The sequence below is a fragment of the Salmo trutta genome, chromosome 13 (genome assembly GCF_901001165.1).
Source record: "Salmo trutta chromosome 13, fSalTru1.1, whole genome shotgun sequence".
NCBI lineage: Eukaryota > Metazoa > Chordata > Actinopteri > Salmoniformes > Salmonidae > Salmo > Salmo trutta.
The window spans coordinates 52,855,036-52,872,028 of NC_042969.1; the positions used below are offsets into that span (position 1 = coordinate 52,855,036).

Genomic DNA, 16,993 nt, shown 5'->3' on the forward strand with positions numbered 1-16,993 from the left:
TATATAAAAAAAAAGTAAATGGCATTTAAAACAACATAGGATAATGGGTTAAAAGCCTACCTTTGGGTTTCTTACAATTCCTCAAAACATTCAAGGTGGTGCCAGTTTAACCAATGACACAAACATACACATAAATGGAAGAGTTTGATTAATAGTATGACTTTCTGCTTCATTTATGTGACAACATGGAATTGCAGAGGAAAAACAAATGCTACCAAAGTGAAAGACAAAAAAAAAAGTGTGACAAGTATTAGACAAGACAGTAAACAGAGACAAATTTGAACACGCCTCTTCATCTGAGCTATTGGTGCAACAGAAAATACTGCTGAACTACGTTGTTGTCAGTGACATATCAATTAACCCAGTTAACATTGCAACAGAAACTAAACACTAAACACACAAACATGTGAAAACAGGTTAATATTTACAAAATATAAAACATAAGTAATCAAATGGTTCAGAAAAAGCACAAAAGAGATAGACCTCTACCTACATTTGGTAGAATCCCTCCACAATCAAGTTGCTTGTCCTTGCAACAAAGTTTGGGTAAAATGGTCATAACCCATTAAGAAAAAGATAAAACACAGGTACGTGAGGCACTGGGTTGTGATCTGGAGGAAGACTTGAAAAAGAATGATCCAAAATGGCAGTAAGTTAGTCAGATGTAACTAAACATATGAATGATAAAATGTCTATCATTTATCTACAGATTGGCCATCGGATTCTTCTTCAACAATCATCACTTCATTTGATACTGCGTGTGCAGTAGGCTTATTGATTCATTTAAGGTACAGAAAGCCAACCGTAGTGCAAAGCAGGAAGACTGAAAGAGAAATCTGTAGAGGATATCAGAAACGTTTCGAGGCCAGCCACCTGGACAGCTGATGAAACTGTGGTTTTGCACAACCAAATAATACAATTTCTGCAGAAACTAATCGGAAAATGTCTCAGGGAAGCTCATCTGCGTGCTCATCCTAACCAGGGTGAACGACAATGGAGGCTGGTGGGAGTAGCTATAGGAGGACAGACTCATTGGAATGGCTGGAATGGAAGACATGGAACTGAGTCAAACATGTGGTTTTCATATATTTGATTTGTTATATACAGTTCCATTTATTCCATTCCAGCCATTACAATGAGTCCACCAGCCTCCACGGATGCACAGAGATACCGTGATGAGATCCTGAGGCCCATTGTCGTGCCATTCATCCGCCGCCATCACCTCATGTTTCAGTATGATAACGCACAGCCCCATGTCGCAAGGATCTGTACACAAAATGTCCCAGTTCTTCCATGGCTTCCATTCTCAGACATGTCACTCATTGAGCATGTATCGGATGCTCTGGATCGATTTTGTACAACAGCGTGTTCCAGTTCCTGCCAATATCCAGCGACTTCGCACAGCCATTGAAGCGGAGCGGGACAACATTCCACAGGCCACAATCAACAGCCTGATCAACTCTACGCGAAGGAGATGTGTCGTGCTGCATAAGGCAAATGGTGGTCACACCAGATACACACTGGTTTTCTGACCACACTACAAACGTTAAGGTATCTGTGACCAACAGATGCATATCTGTATTCCCAGCCATGTGAAATACATAGGCCCTAATCTAATAATTTTGTCTCAATTGACTGATTTCCTTATATGAACTGTAACGCAGTAAAATCTTTGAAATGGTTGCATTTATATTTTTGTTCGGTGTAATTTAATGAAATGGACTGCTCTACCAAATGCAACCGAAAACCTGTATACATGGTTAGATTTACAACGTGTATCGTCAACACATTGACAGTTTGGATATGTTGTATATGAATCTTGCCTACGTCACAGCTGGCCCTTTTGAAAACAGAGGAATGACATTTGATATGTATCCCTGATGCTAAACAAGAAAATGTCCATAAATGTGACAATAGGTGCCGTCACTAAACCACACATGCTCAGAAACACCAAAAGCGTCCATTGTTAGTCCACTCACTCATACGTCACCGAGCCAGTCAGAAACTGGTCTCATTCATAGGGGGTTTAGGACTGGTGGGGGGCACAGGGGAGGAGCTCTCTGGAGTGGCTGCTGCAGCCTCAGGGGGCGGGACTTCTGTAGTAGGGGAGGTGTCAGCTCGACGAGGCGACACGGGGGTCTGGGAGCAGGTTGGACTGACGATTGTAGCAGGGGCAGGGCTGGGTGAGGTGGGCTGCGGCCGGCGCAGCGATGAAGATGGGGAGGCTGCAGGGGGGCTGGAGAAAGAAGCGGGGGTCCGTAGGCCCAGTCTAGCCTCCAACTCCGAGCATACGGCCAGGCTGCGCCGCGCACCCCCCTCCGCCCCTCCTGCAGAGTCCGAGACCTTGGCAAGCTCCTGACAACGCTCAACAAAACTACCCCTGCGCAGAGACCCCATGCCACCGTCCCGGTCTCTGTCCTGGGGGACGGTGCGGCCAGGCCGGGGGCTGCCACTGCTGCTGAGGGAGGCCTGGCTCAGACCCAGGTGGTGGGGCTGGATGCCCAACCCCGCCATGGAGAGAGCCATGTCCCGGGGCTTGGTGAGGGGCACCGGAGGGGCCTGGCGGGGCAGGCTACCAGAGAAGGGACCCGAGCTGCTCACACCTCCTCTGGTCCCACGCTCTCTGGAGCTCTCACTCAGCTGGGACTGCAAACTGCAGAGACAAGAAACAGAGAAAATATGATCAGGGCCTAAAATGAACTTTTTGTTCCACCAGCCACTGTGGCAGGTAGATTTTTTTTTTAAATGTACCAGTGACTCAGATTTTTTTTACCAGCCCAAAAACGTTTGCCATAATTACATGCTCTGGAATTTTTCTAAAACAAAAAATGTATTAGTAAGAAGTAATGTGGTATATTGCTTAATTACATTTTTTCTTTTAACCAAAATATCAGATGAGACAATGTTCAGCTGCCCCTTTAAGGGCGGAAGGTTACCGTGGTAACGAGGCTACTCGAGTCATGTCATGTGTCTGTAAGATTTGGGATGTGACTAGTAGTAGACATCGTCTACAGCGTCTCTTCACTATCAATTGAAGCAGCAGATTCAAACAAAGATTGAAAAACATCCGCGCTTGCGAACAAAAACAATGTAAATAGCCAATGAGGACAAAGTCTCACTTTGCTGACTTGAGTAAATTAGACCAACTTTTATGCCTGTGCCAGCGCCTCCAAAAAAGGTGCTTTTACATTGCGCAAAGCTGTTGCTGCGTGAGGTGGGATTTGTATTCCTTTGTGCAATTAGAAACAATATACTTTGAAGACACCTCTACTTCAGCATTTTTTGCACATATTCTCATACTTTACTTTTGATTCTATTTTTATACACATGCGAATGCAATGCTCACACTGTAGAGCCCTGCAAATTGACCACACCCCAAACTAAAGCTACCCGCATTTTGTGGGTGTTAATTTTATGCCCTGAATATGTACACTTGCAAAAAGGATAGCATCAGTGTGTTAATATACGCAGCTGTATGGGTCATGTAGCAGGTGCTTGATTGCATGGACAGTTGGGATTGGTGGATGGTGTACCTGGAGGTAGAGGCTCGGGGGGTGGAGGAGTGGGTGACGGAGGCAGCGGGACTCATGTCAGGTGTACGGGTCAGAGCCAGGTCACACTGGTCTAACAGCTCCAGGAGCTCCTCTTCTGTAGGGCCACCCAGCGCTGAGGGACAACCAGACAGAGACCCAACTCAATGTCTAGGACACATCACTTAAGAAAACCAGTCGACACAAAAAGCCACGTGTGTAGAGCGGAGGTTGTCTTACCCCTGATGTCCACTTTCCCTGCGATCTCCATGGCCGTGGTCAGGTCCCACATCTGGATGCTACCGTTGGCGTGGCCACCGAAGAGGTAGCGGCGGGGACGTGAGCCGATGCGGCTGGACCCCTCGCACTCGTGCACCATGAAGGAGGTGATGGAGGTGCCGTCCACAGAGCGCACCTCGCACACCCTCTTCCCGTTGGACGAGAGGCGCACGTAGAGTTTGTCTGTGTCAGGGACGACCCTCTGGATAAATACCTGCTGGTCGTCTCGCTCACCATAGGGACCTGTTAGAGGGGAACACGTACCCTTACAGTACGTACCCTTACAGTCCTTTCCCATTGCATCTCTAAAATGTTAACAAACTAGTGTCCACTTTTGACCCCTGACCTCTGTCTGCTTACCTATCTCAGTGCCGGCAGCACAGCCCCCGTGGCCGTCGATGTCCTCCAAAGAGAGGATCTTGAAGGAGGTGAGGGGGGTGGAGCCTGGCTGGGTAGAGATCATGCCCCTGAAGCGAGTCACCGTCCAGGTCCGCACGTGGTTGTTGTCTGCACACACTGACGACACAACAGGGTTAGCTCAAAGACATCTGCATGATGGGCCCAGTCTTCTGCACTAAACTTGGAGGACCAACGATTCTCTGTCAGCAACATCAATGTTTAACGTATCGCTGTGTCAGCTGACATCCGAAAAGACAAAAATCAAATCAACCCCAATGAGAAATGTAGCTAAATTAATTCATTAGCATAATATCCAAAAGCTTACAAGCGGAGACGGTAGAATACACAGCGAAGTAACGATCATCCCTAAAACGTGGAGGCTCCTGGCCAACCCTTCTCACCTGATATGAGGTGCTTCTCAGAGAGCATGATCTTGGTGACGGGGCTGCGGTGGACTGAGAAGGTCTGGAAGAGCTGGGGCCCAGAGCCCACGGTCTCCGGGTGCTGCACTATGACCCGCACCGTGCCCGAGCTGGTCCCGTAGGCGATCTCGATCCAGTTGCCGCTGTCGCCTGACGACACATTGGGGACTTTTATCCCATACACTATTTTAGCCACAACGCATGCTGTGTTATGTACCGTTGCATATCAAGAAATGGAAGTGGATAGTCAGCCGGTAGACCCAAAAAGGTTAAGGTTGAGGTATTAGGATCGAAATTGGTTCAAGTTAAATGTTCATGTTAGGGACGTGAGGTTAGGGTAAAGGTCAAGATTAGTTTAAAGGTTAACGTTAGGTAAAGAGTTAGTGAAACACCACCGGGAACCATTCAAAATCTGCCAGCTGCCCAGAAAATCACCATTGCTGACCATAAATAAAGTAATACGGCAAACAAGTTTTTCAGAAAATTATTGTTTTGCACCATGTATTTATTAAGTTTGTATTTCCAATAACCACGATTGACCAATTGATACTAATCCTTAAAAACATGCAGAAAAAAGCAATTCATTTTAGTGAAGGTAAAAATCTAAACGGGCAGACATACTTGTTTTGGGCGTGAGGTAAACACTGAGAGCAGTGACGGCATCCTCCGTGGGGTCGCGGTACAACTCTGTCACTAGGAGGTCATTGTCCTTCATCCTCAATGGAAACTTCTGAACATCTGTTGACAAGAACACATCCATGAGAGGTCTATATTTTGCAAGTGTATTCATATACTGAATGATGTAATACAAAAACACCTTGTGACTGCATTCTTCCAAACAGAAACAAATATTTCAATAGTTTTCCATTATTGCGTCATAGGTAGGAAAGATGACTTCCCTTACCTATATAATATATGGACCCATTGTTACAGCCTAGAATGAGGAAGGAACCGGCAGTATCATAGCTATTAATGGGAACCACATCTTGATTCTGAGAAGGGAAAGACAAAAGGAAAACATGAAGTGGTGTACAACACATATAATATATGCCATTTAGCCAACACAACTTACAGTCCTGTGTGCATACATTTTACATATGGGTGACCCCGGGAATCGAACCCACAATCCTGGCGTTGCAACTGAGCCACACAGGACCACATATATTATTAATACACATATGTTCTTTTGACGTGACATTCTTACAGAATGTACGGACACAACTTTACCTGCCAATGTTTGGTCACTGCATTCCATACTCCCACTTTCCCTGTGTGGCTGGTGGCAATAAGCTGGTTCCCCACAAAGAAGAGAGCCTCCACGGGGACATTCAGACTGAACACACCTGGAGGGAAGCAGGGACAATGGAGACCTATTAGCACAGCCTTTACAATAAGCACCCACAACTACCTATGAAGTGGTCTCTTAAAATGCTAAACGACAAGTCAACAAATAAACATTTTCAGTGATAAAAACTATATCGTAGCCGTAATATTTGTTTTAACACTGTGCGTTCATTCGTTTGCAGACTGACCTATCTCATTGCCGTTGCCGTCGGGACAGATAGTCCAGAGGATGATCTCTGTGCCCGAGGCCACGGCCACCATTTTGTCGTTGTCTCCCAGGGAGCCGCCCATCACCTTGGCGTTGAGCGCCACCCTGTCAATCACCCAGTCCAGACGGGGACTGGTGAACACCTGCTGCCAGCCGGTAGACTCTTTCACTCTGATGGAAGAGGACAGCACAGTTAACACCCCTCTATGGTCCTTACCAAAAGACTGATTCATATGACACTGTAATATCGTACATGGAAGTCCTGTGTTCTTACCTGTAACAAACAACAAACTGGGCATAAGCCACAGCGATCCAGTTGTGGTGGCCACAGATGATGCGGACCATGCCTGGGTCTGCAAGCTGAGCTGTGTAGGAAGGGAAAGATAAACAGGTGGGGGTGAAGGTGAACCCTCAGGTTGATAATATTCCCTTAACAAATAAAAATGGCTCCAGGTTAGAGCTTTTACTTTCAATACATTGCAACCAGACAAGACATATTGATTGAAGCTAAATATAATAAATATATTGAAGCTAAATATAATGTAAAAATACTGTCCCGAAAGATCGTCAAGGTCTCGAATCACACGAGCCACAGACGGTTCATTCTAACCCTAGCGGTCTCCTTACACAGACCTGCACCTTGAGAATATCTGCACCTTAGAGACTGTTTGCACCGACTCCCCACACATCCAACCCCTTACACATAGACACAGTCCCGCACGGGTCAGTTTTTTGGAGGCACACTCACCCCGCGCCAGCCATATCAATTCTGAGCCCCACCCAATATCCAACAACAGGACAGATTTTTCTCTGTAACCCCACCCACATATAATTATTACGAGAGCTGATCCGTGACCCGCCAAATAACATCAATTTAGTTCATTGTTTTTATGACTCCAGAGTAGTAGGCTATTAGGCCATTCCCCTTCCCTGCATTAATGAATTTGACTGCATCTCTATTCAACAATAGGATAAAAGGAAACCATGCCATGAATTAAGAACGATAGGCCTATCTTCTTAGTTACACAATGCAACACATTGACAACACAAATTGCTTTGAAAAAGAGCCTTCTAATGACCTAATGAAAGCCTATTGCCAACATAACAAAATACCCTTATATTAAATATTGTTTAGATAACCAAATAGTTTAATTGAAACTTAGATAAACAATTCCCAAAATCTAAATGAATACAGGCTATTGTCTACTCAAACTTTTACCAGCCGCACAGGTTTAAACTTTATATAGCCTGCATACGGTCGAAATGAATGAAAGCCTGAATTAATTTAGCCTAATTCTGAATGTTAGGAGTAGATTCCTAGAGGAAGAAGTATTTTCTATCTACTAAATGTCTTGTAAGTCACGGTATTTAAAAAACACTTTAAAGTACTTTTTTAGGAGAGTGGTCTGTGCGATTATTTGATTGACAGTTCTGGTCGCCTAGCGATGGACGTTAGTCCTGCTTCAAGAAGCGGCATTCCTTTACAGACCAGTAAAATGCCCATTCATTGGCGCTTCGAAACTATTTCCATGTAAACATTCACAGTGCAGGGTGGAAAAAAGTATGTGAACCCTTGGATTCAATAACTGGTTGACCCTTCTTTGGCAGCAATAACCTCAACCAAATGTTTTCTGTAGTTGCGGATCAGATCTGCAAAACGGTCAGGAGGAATTTTGGACCATTTCTCTTTACAAAACTGTTTCAGCTCAGCAATATTCTTGGGATGTCTGGTGTGAACCGCTCTCGAGGTCATGCCACATCATCTCAAATCGGGTTTAGGTCAGGACTGACTGGGCCACTCCAGAAGGCTTATTTTCTTCTGTTGAAGCTATTCTGTTGTTGATTTACTGCTGTGTTTTGGGTCGTTGTCCTGTTACATCACCTAACTTCTATTGAGCTTCAATTGACAGACAGATAGCCTTACATTCTCCTGCAAAATGTCTTGATAAACTTGGGAATTCATTTTTCTGTTGATAAAAGCAAGCTGTCCAGGCCCTGAAGCAGGAAAACAGCTCCAAACCATGGTGCTCCCTCCACCATACTTTACAGTTGGGATGAGGTTTTGATGTTGGTGTGATGTGCCTTTTTTCCTCCACACGTAATGTTGTGTGTTCCTTCCAAACAACTCAACTGTAGTTTCATCTGTCCACAGAATATTTAGCCAGTAGCGCTGTGGAACATCCAGGTGTACTTTTACAAACTTCAGACTTGCAGCAATGTTTTTTTTGGACATCAGTGGCTTCTTGTTCAGTGTCTTACATATCGTAGACTTGTCAACAGAGATGTTAGCATGTTCCAGACATTTCTGTAAGTCTTTAACTGACACTAAAGGATTCTTCTTAAACCTCATTGAGCATTCTGTGCCTAGCTCTTGCAGTCATCTTTGCAGGATGACCACTCCGAGGGAAAGTAGCAACAGTGCTGAACTTTCTCAATTTATAGACATTTTGTCTTACTGTGGACTGATGAACATCAAGGCTTTTAGAGATACTTTTGTAACCCTTTTCAACTTTAAGTCAATAATTCTAAATCTTAGGTCTTCTGAGATCTCTTTGTTCGAGGCATGGCTCACATAAGGCAATGCTTCTTGTGAACAGCAAACACAAATGTTGTGGGTGTTTTCTATAGGGCAGGGCAGCTCTAACCAACATCTCCAATCTCGTCTCATTGATTAGACTCCAGCTTAGCTGACTCCTGACTGCAATTAGCTTTTGGAGAAGTCATTAACCTAGGGGTTCACATACTTTTTCCAACCTACACTGAATGTTTAAATGATGTATTCAATACAGACAAGAAAAATACAATAATTTCTGTGTTATTAGTTTAAGCACACTATGTTTGTCTATTGTTGTGACTTAGATGAAGATCAGATCAAATTTGATGACCAATTTATGCAGAAATCCAGGTAATTTCAAAGGGTTCACCTAATTTTCTTGCCACTGTATATGACTGCGGGAGATGAAACTTCATTGACCAGCCCTAGCGGTCATACATACATAATAGGAACATTATTTTGCACTGTAAATTGACGTGGAATTTTGTGATTTAAAAAAAATAAAATAATCAACAGTAACCCCCCCCCCCCCACCAAAAGGCATGTTGAAAAGTTTGTCACATCCCTAATGCATACTACCTCTTCAATTAGTTATTTTTTTACTTGACTCTTTCATTGTTATTACTGATGTTGATTGTACTGCACTATTGAAGAATACCACATAAGCATTTTGCTGCACCTTTTCAAATGACATTTTATTGGTCACATACACATATTTAGCAGATAATATTGCAGGTGTAGCGAAATGCTTGTAAAATGTGTATGCGTATGTTAAATGTGTATGTGATTCTGAGGCCTTACCACCACTTATCCTCTCCTCAATTGTTGCTTTACCCAGTATGCCCGCGTTGCCCAGGTTGGGTGGCATGGTGTTGCTGCGTCTCACTGGAGCCCTCTCCATGGGCAAGGCACAGCCACCCATATACTGAGGCCCCGCCACACTGTGACGGTTTCTCCGCTTCGCCGGGTACACTGGTGAACAAGAGAAGACGATCAGGAAATACAACTTAACACACACTTTGCCTGTCCTTGAAGTGAAGTCAAATCTACCTGGAGGTGGCAGATAGCCATTGAAGAGCACGTTTCCACAGGAGGATCGGTCCAGTTCGTCACAAAGCTGCAGCTTGCGCACTGAGGAAGAGAAAAAAGTAACCATGGTGCAGACACTAATACATAGAAAGAAAGACAGCCTCTCATTCACAGCTGTATTTGACTAGCTACTGGTTACTTTCTTACCCAACGGAGTGATTCCATAGAACTCCGCTTCATGCATGAGCAGGTGCACATTTATAGACCTAAAAAGAAAGGTTAAGAAATCTAATTTGGAAGACAACCTGCCATCAAGGCTGAATAGATATATATATATTTTACTCTTTAATTGTAAACAAAGGAATCAGCACCTGGGAAACAACTCTTTGGTACGCAGGAAGTTCAGTATGGGAGTAAAGAGAGATGGGTCCCGATCTATGAAGATCTGTGGGAGATTAAGGTCAGCAGCACATTACAAATATGTTATAAGTAGGCCTAAGTGGTTGCCAATATCAAATAGGCTTATACACACACATAGCCTAAGTTTTTCCATCGATTTCAGACAACTTACCGCTCCAGTTTCATCCTTCAAGGTTGAGATCCTCCCACTTAGAAGACTGGCAGAGACAACACAACTCACTCGTTAGCATCACTAAGTAAGGTCTACAGCAAATGACCATATGCCATCACTATGGTCGGGTAATTAATGAGTCGGAGTGAGTCATTATGAAGACACTTGTGAATTTAATAAAGGCATTGGCCTAGGTCGCAAAATAAAAAGTTACCTACCTTGAAAAAAAGGAGTCTGGGACCCATGTCAATGTCTGTCTGGAGGTGCTGAACCTGAAACAACATGATCACTCAAATGAGTGTACACACTGACTCAAGTTTGATCGAGTTCAAAACCATTGAAAAGCTAGCAAGCTAACATTACCTAGCTAGCTAGCACCTTCCGGCTGCACTGTGAAATCAGTAGTTGCTAACGTTACTGTCAGAGACATATAGTTTAGCTGGAAAAAATCTAACTTACAGTAGTTAGTTTGCTAACTTAAGACAATGTTACTAATGTTATTTGATTACTAAAAATAGCTGGTATCTAGTTAGCTAGCCAGCCAGCAACTTTTACATAGCTAGCTAGCATCCACCCAACAACAATAGCTAGCAGCTGGTAGCTTATTCAAAGTAATGCCAGTCCTCACCTTTTTCCTCCAACGTTTAAATGGATAATGTCTCCGGTCCTTGCTATATTAGCCATACTGTAAGCTGTGTGAATGTTCATGCATTGCCCACAAAGTAAACGTTTGAATTAATCATCACAAAAAGTATTTAGACAACGTTAGCCACATAATTATTCCTGTTACAACTTCCTGAAACAGAGCCTTCTTCTTCTTCTTCTTCTTCTTCTTCTTCTTCTTCTGTGGTGTCTGACAGTCAACAACAACCACATTTTCATCGTCGCGGCGCCACAAGGTGTTCTGGAGTGCGGAGTACAGGCGCGGTTTACCCAATTATTGTTTTTACTGTAGGCTACAAGCAACGTCTGACATAATGCATATGATCTGGCAAGTAAACACACTAAATGACCAAAGGTATGTGGACACCTGCTCGTTGAACATCCCATTCCAAAATTATAGATTAATATGGAGTTGCTATAACAGCCTACACTCTCTGGGAAGGCTTTCCACTAGATGTTGGAACATTGCTGCAGGGACTTGCTTCCAGTCAGCCACAAGAGCATTAGTGAGGTCGGGCACTGATGTTGGGCGATTAGGCCTGGATCCCAGTCGGCGTTCCAATTCATCCCAAAGGAGTTCGATTGGTTTGAGGTCAGGTCTCTGTGCAGGCCAGTCAAGTTCTTCCACACCGATCTCGACAAACCATTTCTGTATGGATCTCGCTTTGTGCACGGGGGCATTGTCATGCTGAAACAGGAAAGGGCCTTCCCCAAACTGTTGCCACAAAAGTTTGAAGCACAGAATCATCTAGAATGTCATTGTATGCTGTGGCGTTAAGATTTCCCTTCACTGGAACTGAGGGGCCTTGCCAGAACCATGAAAAACAACCCCAGACCATTATTCCTCCTCCAGAAAACTTTACAGTTGGCACTATGCATTGGGGCAGGTAGCGTTATCCTGGCATCCACCAAACCCAGATTTGTCCGTCGGACTGCCAGATGGTGGAGCGTAAAACATCACTCCAGAGAACGCGTTTCCACTGCTCCAGAGTCCAATTGCAGAGAGCTTTACATCACTCCAGCCGACGCTTGGCATTGCAAATAGTGATCTTAGGCTTGTGTGCAGCTGCACGGCCATAGAAACTTGTTTCCTGAAGCTCCCGACGAACAGTTATTGTGCTGACATTGCTTCCAGAGGCAGTTTGGAACTTGGTCGTGAGTGTTGCAACCGAGGACAGACCATTTTTACACGCTACACACTTCAGCATGCGGTGGTCCCGTTCTGTGAGCTTGTGTGGCCTACCACTTTGCGGCTAAGCCATTGTTGCTCCTAGATGGTGCACTTCACAATAACAGCACTTACAGTTGGCAGGGGCAGCTCTAGCAGGGCAGCAATTTGACAACCTGACTTGTTGGAAAGGTGGTATCCTATGACGGTGCCACGTTGAAAGTCACTGAGCTCTTAGGTAAGGCCATTCTACTGCCAATGTTTGTCTATGGAGATTGCATGGCTGTGTGCTCATTTTATACACCTGTCAGCAACGGGTGTGGCTGAAATTGCCGAATACACTAATTTGAAGGGGTGTCCACATATTTTTGTATATATATAGTGTATCTACTCAGGGTGTAGATGACAGTGACATAACAGACAGAAAGTAGAAACAGAAAGTTGGGGCTCCAAGTTGCTAGGTACATTGTTCAGCATGTCTGTAAACCATTATCACAATTAATCAAAGCACTATTCATTCAATACATGTAAAACTGTGTGAACAGATAAGATGTTTGAAGGTCTGTAGTTGTTAGCTTCAATAATGTTATGAGAACTTGCTGCTATTTTGTCCCTAACTGTAGTAGCAGGGATACATTCATGTATGGTTTTATGCATGAGCAGTGTTAATACTAAAACATGTTGTATCAAATACAGTAAATACTTTACATCTTTTTCTAATTTTGCAAAGAAGAGTGAATGTAACTAGAATTATTATTGGTCCAACATGGCCCTTTGGCCTGCAAATATTTGAAGAGCCAACTGACATGACATTGGCATTGAACTTCACATGCAATCAAAATGAACAACACAGTGTTTTTTTCAATATCACAATTTGTATTTATCAATTCAAAGAAACGACTGTACAGAGTCAATGATTTTAAGTTGGATCTGTTTTATACATTATTATTCATTCATTCATCTTTTCCATGTAAGCAAGTGTGTCACCCCATTATTGTACAGTGATTGGCGGAATGAGACTTCAAAACATGCAGAGCAGTATCATAATAGGGACTATGTAATTCATGCAACTTCTTTGTCCTGATATTGTGATGTTTTCTGTTGATGTTGTACCAATGAACCATTTTCACCATGAATATTTAAATTTATTGAACAACCCCGCCCCCCCCCCAAAAAAATCTTCCTTTCACAGCAGAACAGAAAAAACGTAATTCTTTCTTTACAGAAAATACTTTAAGCAATTACATTTTGTACAGGTCATCAAGCTGTTGAACTTTGTAATAACATCCATTCAGTAGTTCCCTAAAAACAGTGGTGCTCTAGGGTCAAAGGTGAGGAAATGAATGGTAGGTGTTGAGCATTGACTTGTCAACAAATAGCAGTGGAACATCTTGGATGAAAACGGCAATGTAATTATTATTCCCTGAAATGAAACGTATTCTAGAAAATATGGATTTGAGTTTATAATGGCGTTAGACTATTGATTTGTAACGGTTGAGGTGTGAATGCTTTCATGAAGGAAGCACTCCAGGACTTAACGCACATCGCACACACCTGAAAAATCATGACTGCACGGCTAATACAGAGGCATTGTATCAACAATGGGATTCCTCTCACAAGTCTCCCTATGACAACTTAATGATTGTGTGTATATCAACTGTAGGTTATAAAATTGTGCTTTCTAGGTATTGACAACATTCCGCTGGTTTGTAACTTGAAAGTCTAAAAACTCAAATGACCCTCTGTGAGACAGAAACCATAACATGGATCGGGCCTTGGCCATGACAACAGACTTGCTGGCCTACATTTGGGAAATGACTACTGGTCATTTATACAGATAGCTACTGAATGAAACCTAAGCATGACTAAATGGATGAAATAGGCATGTTTGGTTTTAGGATGTGATAGATTTGTGAAACTCGTACTTCATGCACTGTAGCTGGAATACCGGCTGTTTGTAATGTGTGACAAGCAAGACAAGCATGAAAAACGGCAATGTGAAATATCTCATATCATGGTTGAACATGATACTCTCATACTTTTCAGGCTTGTGTACTTAATGTTCATTCGTGAAGATAATTCAAACCTCATTCTCCAGTAAGCAAATAAACACATTTCCCTCTCGGACCCTTAAGCTCCACTGCTCCTCAATAGCACTGCGCAATGGGGGAATGTTTAAGTGCAAAGGATAAGTTGCATAAATTCTCTATTCGCATTCCTGTCAACCTCCCTAAGCCACCATAATACTTTGACTGCATACAATCTGTTTAGAGTGAGACTATGGCATACAAATATAGGATATCTGTGACATCTGTACACAGAGAGAGTACAATGGTAAGCAGCATTTCCAAACAAAGTTACCATTCAGAGACATCCAAATTAGTGTTAAATCAGAACTAACACAATTACGTACATCAATTTGAAACCAACTCGTTTTTATTGAGCATATTGTTTTTGGAATGAGGCATCCTCCATATGAGCAGCCGAGGAAAGATAAGTCTACTCAAAACAATAGATAGTAGTGAATGCACAGTGAAACTCCTGAATGCAAGAATTCAGCAAACTAGCACTTTATTGCTAGTATCCTCCAACTACACTATGATCATTTTACTGTATGCCACTCGGTAAAGTGTGTCATATGAATCTAAGAATTCACCATAGATGTCCACAGTGCCCTATCTGGCTTTGTCCTGTGTCATATATTGTACTGTATTTCACATTCCATGTGATAGTTATGTTCATTCAAAAATAAGTTCTGCTGATCCTTGCCTTGTTGTGTCCAACATGCATTATTGGTTGCATTGTTTTGGCATTCACGCCTATATAGATGCATAAAATGTGCTTAAAAAACAATGTAGAAAAAGCTACTCAGGAAAGATTTCATGATATTTGCACTGCGCTAGCTCGTCGTCGTCGCTCCTCACTTCTGTACAAATCTCTGATGTAATGAACAGGCAAAGGATTTGTCCACTAGCTTCCATAATGTAAGACTTCCTGTTACCAGATATGGCTTTGCAGTGCTAAGACAAACAGATCATTTTATTGTATGATGCATGGAGAGGAACAAACGTGGACATCGTCGCTGATAGCTACATACTGTGAGAGGAACATATGATCAGACTGCTATGCAAAGCCTATCAACAAGAGATTTATCTCAAGCAAGACATGCATGTGTTTCATTCATCCAGAAGCTAGGAAGCTTTTGTTTACATCCATCTGACATCGACTTGCACTCCTGAGGCCTTGGAGTGACCAATCGGCACCGTGTCAATTCTGTGTGGCCCCTGATTCTTGCTGTGTCCTCATCAACTCCTGTGGTTAGTTGAGCTGTTAAGAAGCCTGGCCTGTGGAATGGCAGTGCCTGGAAGACTGAGGGAGAACTGAGGACGCAGATGTGAACAAAAAAACCTGAGCTATGAAAACCCTGGGAGTGGTGAGAAGCTGAACAGACACACACATCCACACACACATGCTCAGACACACACACAACTTAATTTCTCTTTTTTGACAGTCTATAAAAAGCATTGTGATATTTCCTGAATGGACAAAAATAATGTTGACTGGATATGTGGAGTGCGGTTACCACCATCTGATGGTCTTTGAGAAGGAAGGAGGCTTGAGGTCTTGCTAGATGGCTTCCAGTCCTGTCCCTCTGATGCTGGGTGGCTATGGCTGCTGGGTCCCTGGGGGCCTCTCGGGGGCCCCAGATGAAGGCATAGATGAGTATGGCCGTGGGGGCCAGCCTCCGGGTAAAGGTTCCAGCTCATCCATCCAAAAGCCAGAACAAGCTCTGTGAAGGCTGATGTTCTCTGCCTCTTCTTTTTGTCCTCTGGCTCAATGTTGAATTGTACAAATTCAGTTTGGATGAGTTTGATGACATTACAGTTTTGTACTGAAGAAAATCCAAAAAGTGAGAAAAGCGAGCCCAGAAAAGAATGAAGGCAAAGTGAATGAGCAGAAATACAAAAAGGAAACAACATAAAATAATTGTTCTCCAAAAAGAGGCCAGTTCTGAAAAACATTTAGGCATATTTCATTCTCTTTTGTTTGGGAGTATAAGATTGGATGTTCTAGACATACAATACATAAATAGACAGACAAGAGTTACATACAGATACAGCTCATCTCTTACAAAAAAATAAACTTAAAACGTTATGAGCTACTTTTTCATACCACCAGTGATAACAACCCTCTTGTTACATGTGTCCATCTCTCTCACACTGCTGCCCTGACTAGGAGCATCTGCTTTCTGCAGTGCACCAATGCCACCACCAGAGGGCAGAGGTGGAACAAGCCGGGCAATAAGTGTTAGTGCTCAGGTCTGACACCCTCAGAGCAACAGAGATAAAGAGAGAGGGCAACGATGAGGGGCACACTGATATTCGAGCTTCAAATCCCTCATGTCAGTTCACCAGGGTGATTTTCCTGTCTTTTTCGACACTAAACAGAACTGAAGCAGGTGGATGAGGTGAAAAGGATGGGTCTTGACTGGGAGTCTTTTAAACCTCTCTCCCTTTCCCCCACCCAGAGCACAACATCAAACTCATTTCTTCTTGCTGGACTTTTCTGAACGCTTGGTGTCCGATTTGGTCTCACCCTTATCCGACCTCTCAGAGCGCTCGACCCTCTCCGGCCTTTCCCCCCGGTCTGACTTTTCTCCCCGCTCTGACTTGTTATCGGCCTTGCTGCCGTCGCGGCGCGTGCCCTCGTCCGTGGATGAGGTAGTAGGCTGGGGCTGACCCCATTTGGCAATCTCCACATGCTCTGCGATGCTCTTGTTGATGTTGGTGGTCCAGCCCTTTAGATCATCCTGTGACTCGGAGAGA

At 43.4% G+C, this 16,993-nt stretch overlaps 2 protein-coding genes across 8 annotated transcripts in view; both read right to left on the reverse strand.

The window, feature by feature from the left end:
• Positions 1–1,686: 1,686 nt before the first annotated feature.
• shkbp1 (SH3KBP1 binding protein 1) lies at positions 1,687–11,177 on the reverse strand. The gene is made up of 17 exons (XM_029772479.1): positions 10,965–11,177; positions 10,555–10,608; positions 10,337–10,382; positions 10,137–10,210; positions 9,973–10,031; positions 9,787–9,867; positions 9,538–9,708; positions 6,457–6,547; positions 6,163–6,353; positions 5,858–5,973; positions 5,535–5,622; positions 5,252–5,368; positions 4,610–4,780; positions 4,170–4,325; positions 3,771–4,052; positions 3,534–3,666; positions 1,687–2,653 (listed from the first exon to the last, which is right to left on the reverse strand). The coding sequence occupies exons 1-17, from the start codon at positions 11,042–11,044 to the stop codon at positions 1,999–2,001; spliced, it is 2,565 nt and encodes an 854-aa protein (XP_029628339.1). The 5' UTR covers positions 11,045–11,177; the 3' UTR covers positions 1,687–1,998.
• Positions 11,178–13,080: 1,903 nt separating this feature from the next.
• LOC115205993 (spectrin beta chain, non-erythrocytic 4) overlaps positions 13,081–16,993 on the reverse strand; it is a 68,235-nt gene continuing 64,322 nt past the window's right edge. For 4 of the 7 annotated variants that reach the window (XM_029772485.1, XM_029772482.1, XM_029772481.1 and 1 more), the window contains one exon: positions 13,081–16,983. In XM_029772485.1, coding sequence (XP_029628345.1) covers positions 16,711–16,983 — 273 coding nt within the window. In that variant the 3' untranslated portion in view covers positions 13,081–16,710. The remainder of the gene's footprint in view (positions 16,984–16,993) is intronic. The other 3 variants (XM_029772488.1, XM_029772484.1, XM_029772483.1) reach the window with 1 other exon arrangement.